Here is a 14,519-nt window from a genome sequence, read left to right on the forward strand (position 1 = left end):
AAAAAAAAAAAAAAAAAAAAAACAAACACTAATACAAAAATGGCTTCATCATGCAAAATTTTACTTTTTGTGTTCTTGTGTGTGGCTGTTCTCTTATACCCAAGTATGTAACAAACTTTTTTTTCTTAAAAAAACAAAATTTTATGAAATGCTTATATGTTATTGAATTCATTATTTCAAATATTACAGAAACTGCAGAAGCTGACGAATCACATAGTCATGGATTTTTTGTCATTGGTTCTTGCTCGAAAATTCCTGACTGTAACAAAAAATGCATCGAAATGCATTTTGCAAGCGGAATATGTGGGAAAGTGACCCCCCAAGCAACTGATTTATCATGCTGTTGTGATCTATAACAAAGCTATCAAGATAAGATGTTGAGTCTTTAAAATAATAATAATAATAATAATAATAATAATAATAATAATAATGATATTATTTTTTTTTACTGGGATAAAATAATGGTATTATCTCGAAGTAACTTTATTTCTTTTGATGCAAATTATAACGATGTGTGTGTGAGTTAATCGCGAATGCGTGCAACCAGTGAGTTTGGAACTCCATGATTACTCTGCATAACAAGTATATTTCTATAGAGAATCAATGTTTATCTCATAGTTTTCAATATGAGTGGAAGGGCAAATACTATGTGACAAAGAAGAAAGCAAGCAAGCAAGGGGATTCGCTTATCACACAATAGTTGGGCTTCTTGGCCTGTTTCAATTGACCCATTTATTTTCTGAACTATTCGAACGACTTTTTGTTTTATAATATTAGGCTTAAAACTATGTTTTTCTTTTCATTAAAAAGGAAAAACTTTTCAAAATTGCAATACGAACAGATAAACCTAGCTAATTACTCTTGATTTGAAAAGATCTGCATCTTGCTCATTCATGATGAATTGGAAAAAAAGTCAGTTAATGCTTAGAACAATTGCAAATCGTAAAATCCTTGATCTGTATCTCTTGATAAATATTATTACATGTTTATTATTTCCTTCAAATTTATTCTCACTTTAATATTACAATTTAGGTTTTGCGAGAAACTGAAACCCAAAACCGAGATTTATTACAATTTAACTGGACAAGCTTCGTGACTTCGTCAGACCCATCCTAATCCCCAAATACAACTGAATAGTAATAAACAAACTGTAAAAACAGATACATTTAAATCAATTGAAAGCTCCACAATCACGACGGATATTACCATTAGTACCGGTTTTAACACCAACACGACCAAGCTTGATCATTGAGTTAACAAAAGCTTGGTTAAACAGCTGTGCATTACTAGCCCATAAGTCAACGGTTGGCTTTGACCGACGATCGGTGAATAAGTCTTGATCAGACGTGAACAACCCTTTCCCTTGCTGCAAGTTCTTGTAGTAAACGTTGTCGAATTGTCTTGGTGTTGTTGGATCCATGTTTATAGCCACTCTTGGATCTATGTTTTGAGGACACGACGCTTTTAGCTCTGTCACGTAGGCTTTGTTAACTGTGGGATCCACTTTAGTTGTCTTGTTGAAACTGTATATCCGATTGAACACTTTGGTGCAATGCGCGAATCCTAATGTGTGCGCCCCTGTTTTTTTTTTTTTTAAGATCGAACCAACTTCAAATTAATACCGGAACATGCTAAACCGAAACCAAATTAAGTAACCAAAAACCTGAAAAACATACTAATGTTACATTAGATTAGTGGGGTATCTAGAACTCGTGTCTACTTCGATGAGAAAATTATCATACCGATCGAATTACCACATCAAGCTAAACCGAAATATTACCAATTTTTAGTCACTACTACCAAGTTCGGTCCGAATGATACTATTCTTTGAACGAGAAGTAGTTCAACACTTACCGGAGAGAGCGATCATGTCGTCGGATGTGGCAACTTCCCTCCGACGCTTGCTGCCGTGGACGATAGTCCATCTAGCCTTCCCAATTCCACGTCGTATTTTGGTCCACCCGCCTATTTTGAATTTAAATTAATAACTTACAATAACGTCGTTTTTATTTAACAAACCATGATATTATCATATAAAATAAGAATGAGTTACTAACAAGATTAACGACGTCACGAGTGGCCATCGTGAGAATATCAGCGCAAGAAACTTTGTTACGACAATTTGCGACGGCATCGAGAGCTTCTTTAGCTTTAATGACGGTGTCGAATCCATCTCCGGCCAACGATAAATTTTCCTCGTGATCCTTCTCCGCCTTATTATTATTAGTCGACGCTATCATCACCGATGCATCACACCCCTATGATATTAATCAATCAATTTATCCATAAATTAGACAAAATAATGAAATAACTAATTTTACGCAAGAAGAGAAAGTTATCAACAAGACAAAATGTTTTACATTGACGAAACAATCATGGAAATAGAGACGTAGAGTGGCGGGAATGGTGGTGAAAGTTTGCTGGACTTTTTTCTGAACGGCGTTTCTGACGATTTGTTCGACGTTAGGGCAACTTCCGGCGTAGAAGTTGCGCCGGAGTTGAGCGGAGGCGAGGTTAAGAACGAGAAAAAGAGAGAGAAGAAGTAACAAGAGATTCGTTCTGTTCACCGCAGCCATGTTTTTTATTAAGTTATTTTTATTCTTAATATGTATATACATGAATAAAGTGAGAGGGATCTTCATATATAGGCTTTAGTGTGGTGCGCACAAGTAGCGCCGGCCAGCTTGCATTCATTTCATTTAAATGAAAAAGACTAAATACTTTCTAAGTTTGGCATCATTTGATGGTTTTTTACGACTGATTTCTAAGTATATATATATATTGGTTATATTCAAATATTTGATTTGTATTTGAATGTAAGACCTTTGCAATGTAATTATTTGTTGTCTTTTAACGAGATTTTAAAATAAATTGATCCGTTTGTTGTAAATATCGTTCTATATATTAAATGTTTCTATCAATGTTGTGTGCGATATGATCACAAGAATAATCTATATGAGGGAATAGAGAGTGGTGGGGATTGAGAGGGATATAAGTTGATAACGATGCTTCACTTGTCATTCCGAATAATTGTGTTATGGCCACCTTGAATCTTTCTGATATCTCAACTACTACTTCTGACTATTATACTTTTTCCGGTCATGTATTAGTTAAATAGTCTAATTAACTACGACAACCTTAATTCTAACAAGCAATCCCCACAGCCCACAGGTGGTCGAGAGAACAACATATATTCAAGTCTCATTTTTTTTTACCTACCATTCAATTTTACAAAATTCCGATTTGTGACACAAGCTATTTCATCAATTTTTTTCCTCACAAAAAGGTAACATTTTACCATTTAAAGGTTAAGTTATCTGTTCCGCACATCTTACTGCCTTGAACTATACAATATCACTAAACTAAAGCAATTTATTAATTAATACTTAACGTACTACAAATCTAGAAAATAAAAGCTACACATGATCCGAATCAGTTGATGAAATGACATGATCATGGTTTTCGTTAGGGCTGTTTAAAGTTATTTCAGAAGCTAATGGTTTAAAATAATATATAGATGTAAAGTTTTTTTTTTTTTTAATCTATGGTTAGATGATTAATTATTGATATAAACTTTAGTTGAGGTTTTAAAAAGGGGAGATACAAGAGCTTTAGTTGACGTTGACGAGGATAATTATTCTTCAAAACAGTCATTCAAAAAAGAGCTACTACTGCATATGCATGCAAGTAAAGGCAATCACGCTTCTTTCTGTTATTTGTTATTTATTTTATATATATTTCTTTTCCTAATGAAAGCTATATTCGTTATCTTATCGATCGAGAAAACATGTAAAGTTATCTAATCGATTGTGATTTGATTAAAAGGATCTAAATTTTATTCATTGATTTATTTTCACATGCAAAACAAATGGTTGAATTGTCTTCCACGAATATTCCTTTAACACAAAAAAAAACAAGTAATCACACATGCATACAAAAGAAGAAGGAACAGATCAGAAGACAACAACAAAAGATCTATAATATATAGTTGTGGAAAAGATCTGTTTTGAATATAATGTTCATTCTGGATATATAGGTTAAACAAGTCAGGCCATAATTAGCTAATTATTTATTTTTTCCAAAGCTTTATTTATATGTGCGTAGCGTTCTTCTGCTAAAAGGCCCGCATCAAAGGGAAAAAAATAAAGAAGACATGCACGTTGTCTTTAAATAATTAATCTACATGTTGTGTCGTCGTACAAAACATTATTAGATATACTACAGCCAAAAACAATAGTAGTATGTTTTGTTATGCTTCTAGATAAGAGTCAAGTCAATATCAGGATTATTATTTCTCATTGTAGTACATAAATATCGTTTAATCTTTTAAATGCATCTTGCCATTAACTAACATAGCGAAGATTTTAATTTTATGTGATCGATCTTGGATAACTCGCGAGTGTAATTTGTATAAGCTTTTTTCGTCACGTCAACGACAACGAGTATATATACTTGGATAATTATAGTCTTTACGTTACTTCCTTTCATCACATTTTTTTTTTCTATATAGGATATCTGTTGATATTTTTTGGTGACCTATTTAAATTTTAGTTTCATTGATTAATTATAGCCGCGCTTGTGATATACATGATGAGAGTTATAACGCTAATAATAAATTACTCAGCTATTGATAGAAAGAGAGCTGAGAGCATCTCATTTCCAGTATATTTCTTTTGTCTACAATATACAAAAATCTGAATCAAATTAGATCCAGATTCAAGTTATTAAAAATACAAAAGGCTTTCCAAAAAAATATTCGATGACTAGTGTTTCTTTGTAGGATAGAAAAATAGAAACACACGTAGTCATGTATATATATACGTCTTCTAGTATCTAACCTAGAGCCTGAAAATGCGCATAATACATGGTTGTATTAAATAATTCAAATGGTTGTTAAAAAAACCAAAATATGATGGCTCGTACGTCTTCTAGTTTTTTTTATTTTTTTTTTCCTATACAAAAATTGGATTTATCATGTGCCACGTGATTGAGAGAAAAAAGACATACACAAAAGGAATATTTTTAAAATTAAATATCAAAGATTACATTAATAGTCTATTGTCAATTTGTCATGATTACATATATTCCCTATAATACAAAAGGTAAAAGTGCAAAAAATCGTTCATAAATCAGTTTTCACCTTCTTCCAAATTAAAGTTACTCTTCAAATCTGCATGCTATAGATAAAGTATCCAATGCGACAAAAGAGATCAAAAAAAAAAAAATGGAATTGATTTTAAATATAAACAAATATAAATCCACTTTTGGATTTCCTAATTAATGATCACTTACTTCATCCTACTAAACACAGACTCCGTGTCTCATGGTTCTTGCTTTTCATTATTGGGCTTTTAAATGGGCTTTATGGGCCTCAAACCTCGATCCAAGAAAAAAAAAATCTCCCCGCCACGACCTTATCCATGGAAGAACTCTGCAATCTTCGTTGCCATTGCCAAATCCTTCGCACAGCTACTGCAAAATCGTGTCTTTGCGCGAGCAGAAGTGCTCTCAACTCGAAAATTTGATGATTTGACTCTTCAATTTTGCAATGGAGCTTTGTTCTTCATCTTCATCTTCTTCTCTCCTTCGCATTTGTTCATCTTCAGCACCTGAACTCTCATTCTCTTCTTCAATTTCTCAGTTCCCATCTAAAACCCAACTAAACCTCACAAAACCCAGATTCCAAAATCTCCGAATCTGCGCTTCCGTGACGGCGGAGACTCATCAAGGTCTCCCACGAGACAGTCCTCAACGTCTTCTCAAGGAGCTAGCCCAGCGTAAAACAGCCACAGGACCAAAGAAGAAAGTTCCACCGAAACGATTCATCTTAAGGCCACCATTAGACGACAAGAAACTAGCCGAGAGGTTCCTCAACAGTCCACAATTGTCTCTAAAGTCGTTTCCTTTACTCAGCTCTTGTCTCCCATCTTCAAAGCTTAACAACGCTGATAAAACATGGATCGATGAGTATCTTCTTGAAGTCAAACAAGCGTTAGGGTATTCTCTAGAGCCTTCGGAGAGTTTAGGAGATGATAACCCTGCGAAACATTTCGATACGTTGCTGTATCTTGCTTTCCAGCATCCGTCTTGTGACAGGGCACGTGCGAGGCATGTGAAGAATGGGCACTCGAGGCTTTGGTTTCTGGGTCAGTATGTGCTTGAGCTTGCTATTACTGAGTTTTTCTTGCAGAGGTATCCGAGGGAGTCTCCGGGGCCTATGAGGGAGAGAGTGTTTGCTTTGATTGGGAAGAGGTATCTTCCAAAGTGGATTAAAGCTGCGGGGTTGCAAAATCTCATCTTTCCTTATGATGATATGGATAAGTTGATTAGAAAAGAGCGTGAGCCTCCGGTTAAGTAAGTTTCTCTCTTCTCTTCTTTCTTTCTCATTGCCTCTGCTTTGGATGATGATGATGGTTTCAGTTGAGTTATTCCACAGTTTCGTTGCTTTGAGCTGAGACTTTAGCTTCAATGTGTTAAAATAGTTGATATATGTAGTAGGAGGAACTAGTATTTGATGTCCCATTCTCTCAAGAACTTGTTTTGGATAAGCCTTAAGTCTCACCATGAGTTTGATATCTTAGCTGTTATGCCATTGCCAGGTTTAACTTTATATAAGCGTTGAATCCTCCAAAGAGGACTTAAACAACTGTTGGTTTAGTTAGCTGATCATAGATTTCTCATTGTGGATAGGATCTGTCTTATCTGTTTGTAGTGTGTCATCATTTGTATAAGCATTTAGTTACTTGTAGTCTAAAATATAATAAACCGAAGTTCCAACAATTCAATTGAAATGGGCTGTGTGATAGCTGGTACTTATATACCTAGCTCAGCTCAGGCTTGCCATCTGATTGAATTAAATGACTGTAAACTTGATGAGTCTGAGCATCCCAATATCTCATAAATGACATGTACTTATCCATGTTAATGTTGTTTGTTCTGGCTAGATCTGTGTTTTGGGCTTTGTTTGGTGCCATCTATCTATGCTATGGGATGCCAGAAGTATATCGTGTGCTTTTTGAGGTGTTTGGGATGGACCCAGATGCAGATGAATGTCAGCCTCGAAGCAGGAGACAGCTTGAGGATGTAGATTATGTTTCTGCTGAATTTGAAGGCAAAAAGCTAGCTTGGCAAGATATTGCTACTTACAAGGTAATAATATAGAGGAACAAGCTACAAGGTTGTGGCAAGATATTGTTAACTTCTTTGCTTTATTGAAGAAGATTGATTCCTTTATTTTGTTTTCTGTTTATTCAGCCTCCTGAAGATGCTTTATTTGCACACCCGAGGCTATTCAGAGCTTGTGTTCCTCCGGGAATGCATCGTTTCAGAGGGAACATATGGGATTTTGACAGCAAACCCAAAGTTATGCAGACCCTTGGATACCCTTTACCGATGAATGATAGAATCAAGGAGATAACCGAAGCAAGAAACATCGAACTTGGACTCGGTTTACAGGTACAAAAGGCGGCTACTCCTGGCTTTTGTCATGCAATATATTACTTTCCTTCTCTAAACCCTGTTTCACTTACCTGAAATCACACAGCTCTGCTTCTTGCATCCTTCAAAACACAAGTTTGAACACCCGCGGTTTTGTTTTGAGCGGCTAGAATACGTAGGACAGAAGATACAGGTGAGAATAACGATCTCATCTAAAAAGAGATGAAAAGAATGTTTTTTGTTTAACCTGGTTTTTTTGGTCATGGGATGATCATGCAGGATATAGCAATGGCAGAGCGATTGTTAATGAAGCACTTGGACGCACCAGGGAAGTGGTTGCAAGAGAAGCATCGACGTCTATTAATGAACAAATTCTGTGGGCGGTATCTTAGAGAAAAACGTCTTCACAACTTTATAATATACTCAGAGGAGGTTCATGATCGGTATGAACATAACCGGAGACTAAGGAATCCGGCAACAACCGCTGTTCAACAAGCCATTCATGGTCTTGCCTACACCATCTATGGAAAACCCGATGTCCGGCGGCTCATGTTTGAGGTTTTCGACTTCGAACAAATCCAACCTAAAGCTGTCTGAAAACCCCAAGTCCCCCTATCTCATTTGTCTTGATGTCTGTTAGTTTGCTTCTTGGATTTTGTTTCTGTAGTTAAAACTTATTTACCTTGGAACTTATATAAGGCTTTAAACATAAGATGACACCAAACTCTTTTTCTTTATACTTTATGCAAAAACCCAACATCAGACATGAAAGTATAGATAGACACAAGCTTCTTCATGTTACTACTAAAAAGCTAAACTTACAGATCCAAGCAAAAGGATCCATAAATATACATTTGGATCCTCTGTGATTTTAGTTTAGCTTTTTTACTTCTTGAGATGAGGGAAGCAAGCGACGACGTCGGATTAGAGTATTAAGCTTGATCTAATCGAGCTTAATGGGCCTTCCTATGGGCTTTCTGCGAGAGCCATTTTCGATATCTCACGTAATCTCTTAACGGTCCAAAAAATTGACCTAAACTGTTCACCGTTGGATGAAGATTCCATCGAACCGTCTAAATCAAAAAAACATTCAGATTTCAGACCGTTGGGGGAAGAAAATACTCATTTATTTTGTTTTAATTTTGGTTTTTCTTTTTCTTTAAAACGGCTCATCTTCCTCGAGAAGCCTCCTTTTATCCAAAGGCTTGTTTTTTTTTCAATTACAAACCTGAGATTTTAGTCGGAGAGAAGACGAAGAGAGAGAGAGAGAGAGGAGAGAAACAAAGATGATGACTTCTCGATCAATTGTTCCTCAACAATCCATGGGTAAGATGAAAGTTCTTTAATTTTTTAATTCTTTTTTAGGGTTTTGCGGAACAAAAATTGATTTGGTTTTTTAGTGGCGACTCATCCATCCATGATCATCGATTTTGGTTTTCTTTTTCATCTGGGGTTTGTTCGATTTTAGTGTTTCTTGCTGTTCTTGTTTAATATCGACGAACAAGGAAACGAAATCAATTATAAAGTCCGTGGCTTTTTGAGTGAAATCTTCTTTAATTTGATATTGTAGATTGTTGCAAACTGAATTATAATAAAGTTGTAATCTTTTCTGTGTTTTGAAGGTGATGTTGTTGTTGTGGAAGATGGAAAAAACATAGCGAAGGGAAGAAACCGTCAAGTTCTTGGTGATATAGGTAATGTTGTTCGAGGAAATTACCCAAAGAACGAGCCGGCGAAGGTCAATCATCGTCCTCGTACACGGTCTCAGAATCCGAATCCCACACTTCTTGTGGATGAGAATCTCAAAGTTTGTTCCTTTTCCCCTGTCTTTTGATGAACAAATTAGGTTTTTTTTTTCGTTTGATTTCATGTGCTCATTGTTATTTGTTTTGATCTGTAGAAACCTGTTGTCAAGAGAGTCGCAATACCAAAGCCAAAGAAAGCAGCCGGGAAATCAAAGGTTGTAGAGGTGATTGAGATAAGCTCAGACAGTGATGAAGAACGTAGTTTAGTTGTTGTCCGAGAGAAGAAGGCTACTAAGAAGAAATCAACCACTTACACATCTATTCTTACCGCTAGAAGCAAGGTATAAATTTTACTTTGTGAATTGATGATTCTTGGTTTTGAAAGTAAGAAGATGTTTGGTCTGTTCTGAATTATCTCTTTTTGTTTCTTTCTTTTGATTTTTTTCAGGCTGCTTGTGGTATAGAGAAGAAACAGAAAGAAGTGATTGTTGATATTGATTCTGCTGATGCTAAGAATGACCTTGCAGCTGTCGAATATGTGGAAGAGATCTACCGTTACTACAAGTCTGTTGAGGTTAGTATACTATTTATATATATCATGAATCTTTCCTTGCAGAGCATTGTGGTATGAACTTGTTTTATTAAAAGTTCTCATTTGGAATTGGCAGAGTGAATGGAGACCACGAGATTACATGCATTCGCAACCTGAGATTAATGAAAGGATGAGATTGATTCTGGTGGAGTGGTTGATAGACGTACATGTCCGCTTCGAGCTTAATCCAGAGACGTTTTACCTCACTGTTAACATTCTGGATCGGTTCTTGTCGGTTAAGCCAGTACCTAGAAAAGAACTGCAGCTAGTTGGTCTCAGTGCTCTTCTCATGTCATCCAAATACGAAGAGATCTGGCCACCACATGTAATAGAAACAGAGAACTCCTAAATCATTTGTAGCTTCTGATTGTGATTCTTCTTGTCTTCAGCTTCTGAATTATAATTCTTTTGCAGGTTTCGGATCTAGCTGATATTGCAGACCATGCATACAGTCACAAACAGATTCTGGTGATGGAGAAGACTATACTGTCTACACTGGAGTGGTACTTGACAGTTCCAACCCATTATGTCTTCCTTGCTCGCTTCATCAAAGCTTCCATTGTAGACCAACGGGTAAGACAACGGTTTTAGAGTTTCTTCCATGGTTTTACATTACATTATATATAACATTTCAATTGGTCTTTTTTTGTCTTCAGATGGAGAATATGGTGCAGTATTTGGCGGAGTTAAGTGTGATGCATTACGATACTACGATAATGTTCAGTCCATCTATGCTAGCTGCTTCTGCAATCTACGCAGCAAGATCTGCTCTACACCAAATTCCCATTTGGACCAACACTCTCAAGCATCACACTGGCTATTCCGAGACTCAGATCATGTAAACAAACCTCTGTCAATTTCTTCGTATGGGTTTTGTATTTGTGGTTGGATATTGATTCTTTTGTATTAAACAGGGACTGTGCAAAGCTATTGGCGTATCAGCAATGGAAGCAACAACAAGAAGGGAGTGAGAGTAAGGGAGCGTTACGAAAGAAGTACTCCAAGGATGAACGCTATAATGTTGCTATGATTCCTCCGGCCAAAGCTTTGTTGACCGGAACTGAATCTGCCTAGGAGTTACACCCGCTTTAAGACCTTTTAAGAGGATAAAGAAGCTGAAGAACCAAGTCTAGTTTTGTTTTCCTTCTGAAAATCAAGTCTAGTTTCATTAGATATAATATTTTATACAAGTCTAATGAGTCACTTTGAAACCAAGTTTTTTAGTACACATGATTCTTTCCTCAACAAAAAGCATTTGTTTCACTATTCCTTGTGAGCAGCCAGTTTCTTCTGGGCCCGCCCATTCTGGCTTTTGAAACCACCTTCTGGTCTGAGACAACCTCCAAGATCCCTGGAAACCATTTAACACTCCATCTTTGGTGTAAACTTGAAATTTACAGATACTGCGGTTGTGGATCATGGAAGAGCAAAGTAAAGAAAGTTTATGGACATTTGAAGAAGCATTTGTTTACCACAACCTCGTGCCTGGAACTGCTCGTATCCACGCAGAAATTGTAAATCCAATCATATTTGGATCTGCACTCGGAAAGTGAGAAGGTTAACCTCCAAGGCCCTTACTTCTAACCAATTTTTTACACCAATCCAATGTTTTAGATAGCTGTTCCTCGATGATCTCCAACACTGACCGTTTTCTTCTCTTCTCATCTTCAAGATCGAGAGTTCGGTATGCTAGTGTAAGCAAGTATATACCAGGGTGCAGTCTCCTAGAGAAGGCAAAAGTAAAAACAAGTCAGGTTACTTCACAAATAACAACTAATACAGATACTTGACTCCCTTTCCCCATCATGCCTTTTAATTACTTTGGTAATTTGGTAAGAGAACTAAGCAGACTCAAAATGACTGAGGAACAATGTGGTCAACGCAGATACAAAGATGCAAACAAATTGTTGATCGGAAGTGATTTCTACCGACAAGTTCTAGCACTCATCCTTTAAGCTATAGCCAACAGTGCATCTTACGTTGCTTTCTCTTCATATATAATAAGCTTACCCATCCAGTGTACTCCCCTCTTCCAGTCCATCCCAGAATCTTTGTGCCAGGACCGTTCGACTCTTTTTATCTTTCCCATAAGTTTCAATATACCATCCTCCGACATCATGCAAACCACAACGAGGCTCAAACAACCAAAACCTGTTTTCACATCCATGCAATTATGGTTTCATTCATGTCACTGGAGGTAAGACGGATAAAGTTACGTTAGAGATCAGTGTCATAAGTTCATAACATCTTCATTGCCAAAGATCACTGACTACTTCAGCATTTCAACAAAAGCAATTACATTTCTGTGTTCCAGATATCATTTTATTCAATTACATTCAATTAAATGTGAGCCAGTACTGAAATAAAACAAAAAGAATATTTGTCTTACTTGCTTGGTGGTAATTTCGCTCTACTGCATCTACACTCGCAAATGGAAACCTTTTCCCCAATTCTGTACCAATGCAAATGTCTCACCTGTAAAATGTGGATGACGAATGCTCATGCATGGTTATTTCATCAAATGACTAACAGAACTAATCTGTATATGCATCACAGTATAATTCCCTGGACAAGAGTACATGTTGTACATTGCAAAAGGTAACTAAAATAAATGCTAGATCATATAAGCCACAAACCAGAAATGTCCTATGTTTCATTATCACATGAGTCTTAGCACCATTGCCATCGTAGACATAACATGAGCCTTCATCTGGGATTGTTCCAAGACCACTTATAGTTCCAACAAGAAGTTTGGCTCCACTTTCATTTCCCGGAGATGATTCAGATTCAGTGCCATGATTAGATTTTTCATCTGAATTGAGGAAAACGTGTATGAGATCGTGATCACCCTCAATTTTATTCTGCCCTTTCGGGGGCACCCTAATGGCTGTAGCAACAACTCTTCCAGATACATGCAGCTGAACATCTTTATAAGCATCCGAAACATGGTTTTTATTTCTTGAGGACTGTATATGAGATATCTGAAGACCAATCCTTTCATCAGATTTCATGTCATAATTGCCTTTCTCAACTTCTTGACCCAAATCCGAATCCATAAATGACGACAAAGCCAACTTCTTAGAGCAAGCAGAAGAAAGCTCAAGGAAGTTATCTACCAAGCAAACCATGCCAAAAAGATCACGTCCTGACACCAAATGCAAAACCTCTCGTGTGTCATACACAGACCTTTCCTCAGCTTCAAAACAATCAGGAAGAAGCTCCACAGATTCAACATCAGGCCCAAAGTAGGCTGCTCGGATAGCTGAATAAAAATCTTCTTCCAGTTCATCCAAGTAGCCTGTAGTAGTACCATTAGCTACTCTCTTCTCCAATACAATATCATGTATTGCTTCTCTATACCATTTTAGCCACTCAACCACTTCCATCTCTTGACTCAATGTCAATCTTTTTTTATACCTGTGAAGCGTATACCCTTGCCTAGAATATTTCGTTATCACCACTCTCCTAGATAGTAAGTATCTATCATAGTGCGCTCTCTTTTCAGAATCTGAAAGAATCTGACATCATCATCACCACAAAATCATATCATTCATCATCAGAACCTCTACAAGTATCACAAAAGCCTGAAAATTTCAATCTATGTTACCTCATAAGCGGCGAGAATCTGAACGAAACGTAACGAATTAGATGGATCTTTCTTCGAATCGACAAGGTCAGGATGAGTCTCCTTGGCGAGTCTGCGAAATGAAGCTTTGATCTCTGCGATTGAACTTGTTTCGGAGACATTCAAGATAACGTAAGCGTTCTCCACCGGAAACTCATCCCGATTCGACTCAGCCTCGCCGCTCAGCAATCGAGTTCCTTGTCGCCACGGCCCGACGCATCCGTAATTCAGATGAGTCGGAACCAATCTGCCAAAACGCCGACGTATCAATCCGGCGAGAGTCGTCGTCGTCATCTCGGGTGGGAACGGAGAAGGGTAACGGCACGCTGACAGCACGTGGGTTTATCGGTTTCCCGCCACGTCATCACGAGTGCTAACACTAGTTTTGGTTTGGTCAACAGTAAAAACGGTCTTTATGGAAGAGATGACACAAATTTTAATCTAAATGGGCCTTAAATTTTTATAATGGGCCTTGTTCCTGTCACAGATAAAGACAACTTATAAATGATGAGGGAAGTAGATGTGATACGTGGTCGCGTATTAACCATGGCTTTCCATGAATAGTAAATGTGTATTGTGTACAAATACGTATCTGGTTTTTAGATTTAACATTGACTTACTATAACAAGGTCAAGAACTTTTATCAAAAAAATATGGACTCTAATGAATGAGTTTTTTTTACACAATTTTTTTAAAAAAAAAAACAAATTTGAATGCATGTTCATAATATGTTACGTTTAGATTTAGTAAATTAACAATCAGACATTAAATAATTCTGACCCACCTCGACCTAAAAACGTTCCACCTCATTCAAAGTTCCAAAATATTTTGGGCTTCATTCCAAAAAACTAAAACCAAATTATCACGAATCGCGATGTTTGAGTTTGACAATCTAACAAATATGGTTCCAGCCACCTATAAATCTTGATATTTTTAAAGAAAGATCCTAGAATTTATTACCTCTTCCACAATATGAGATTTTATTTTTTTAACAAAATAGACTACCAAAGAAACTTTAGATTATTTACCAAACACTTCCATTATATTAGCTGATTTATATCAGGAGAGATATAAACAAGAAGAAGAATCTTTAGAGAGAGAGAAAAAAAAAAAAAAAAAA

At 36.6% G+C, this 14,519-nt stretch overlaps 3 protein-coding genes and 1 pseudogene across 5 annotated transcripts; 2 read left to right on the top strand and 2 right to left on the bottom strand.

Moving 5' to 3' along the window:
- LOC104729414 lies at nt 984–2,703 on the bottom strand (annotated as a pseudogene).
- On the top strand, nt 5,435–8,174 carry LOC104729415 (ribonuclease III domain-containing protein RNC1, chloroplastic). The gene is made up of 5 exons (XM_010448349.2): nt 5,435–6,354; nt 6,945–7,149; nt 7,255–7,455; nt 7,544–7,630; nt 7,717–8,174. The coding sequence occupies exons 1-5, from the start codon at nt 5,549–5,551 to the stop codon at nt 8,032–8,034; spliced, it is 1,617 nt and encodes a 538-aa protein (XP_010446651.1). The 5' UTR covers nt 5,435–5,548; the 3' UTR covers nt 8,035–8,174.
- LOC104729416 (cyclin-B1-1) lies at nt 8,577–10,863 on the top strand. The gene is made up of 8 exons (XM_010448351.2): nt 8,577–8,763; nt 9,060–9,244; nt 9,338–9,523; nt 9,631–9,756; nt 9,851–10,099; nt 10,189–10,347; nt 10,431–10,612; nt 10,689–10,863. Exons 1-8 carry the CDS (start codon nt 8,724–8,726, stop codon nt 10,846–10,848), a joined length of 1,287 nt encoding a protein of 428 aa, XP_010446653.1. The 5' UTR covers nt 8,577–8,723; the 3' UTR covers nt 10,849–10,863.
- Nucleotides 11,039–13,836, bottom strand: LOC104729417. Of its 3 annotated transcripts, XR_758273.2 has the most exons (6): nt 13,382–13,829; nt 12,411–13,292; nt 12,164–12,249; nt 11,785–11,925; nt 11,247–11,498; nt 11,039–11,125 (listed from the first exon to the last, which is right to left on the bottom strand). XR_758273.2 is itself a non-coding variant. In XM_010448352.2 (5 exons), exons 1-5 carry the CDS (start codon nt 13,691–13,693, stop codon nt 11,333–11,335), a joined length of 1,587 nt encoding a protein of 528 aa, XP_010446654.1. In that variant the 5' UTR covers nt 13,694–13,829; the 3' UTR covers nt 11,116–11,332. The 3 variants fall into 3 exon arrangements, 2 of the variants coding, with proteins under 2 accessions (XP_010446654.1, XP_010446655.1); XM_010448352.2 differs by having other exon boundaries at nt 11,116–11,498; XM_010448353.2 differs by lacking the exons at nt 11,039–11,125; nt 11,247–11,498 and having other exon boundaries at nt 11,859–11,965; nt 13,382–13,836.

The sequence above is a fragment of the Camelina sativa genome, chromosome 12, assembly GCF_000633955.1.
Source record: "Camelina sativa cultivar DH55 chromosome 12, Cs, whole genome shotgun sequence".
NCBI lineage: Eukaryota > Viridiplantae > Streptophyta > Magnoliopsida > Brassicales > Brassicaceae > Camelina > Camelina sativa.

Coding starts and splice junctions, on each gene's coding strand:
- LOC104729415 (XM_010448349.2), top strand. CDS start 5,549: ATGGAGCTTTGTTCTTCATCTTCATCTTCTTCTCTCCTTCGCATTTGT. Junction 6,355..6,944: donor GAGCGTGAGCCTCCGGTTAA/GTAAGTTTCTCT, acceptor TGTTCTGGCTAG/ATCTGTGTTTTGGGCTTTGT. Junction 7,150..7,254: donor AAGATATTGCTACTTACAAG/GTAATAATATAG, acceptor CTGTTTATTCAG/CCTCCTGAAGATGCTTTATT.
- LOC104729416 (XM_010448351.2), top strand. CDS start 8,724: ATGATGACTTCTCGATCAATTGTTCCTCAACAATCCATGG. Junction 9,245..9,337: donor TTGTGGATGAGAATCTCAAA/GTTTGTTCCTTT, acceptor TTTGATCTGTAG/AAACCTGTTGTCAAGAGAGT. Junction 10,100..10,188: donor AAGAGATCTGGCCACCACAT/GTAATAGAAACA, acceptor ATTCTTTTGCAG/GTTTCGGATCTAGCTGATAT.
- LOC104729417 (XM_010448352.2), bottom strand. CDS start 13,693: ATGACGACGACGACTCTCGCCGGATTGATACGTCGGCGTTTTGGCAGA. Junction 13,293..13,381: donor AGATTCTCGCCGCTTATGAG/GTAACATAGATT, acceptor TGATGATGTCAG/ATTCTTTCAGATTCTGAAAA. Junction 12,250..12,410: donor TGAAACATAGGACATTTCTG/GTTTGTGGCTTA, acceptor CACATTTTACAG/GTGAGACATTTGCATTGGTA.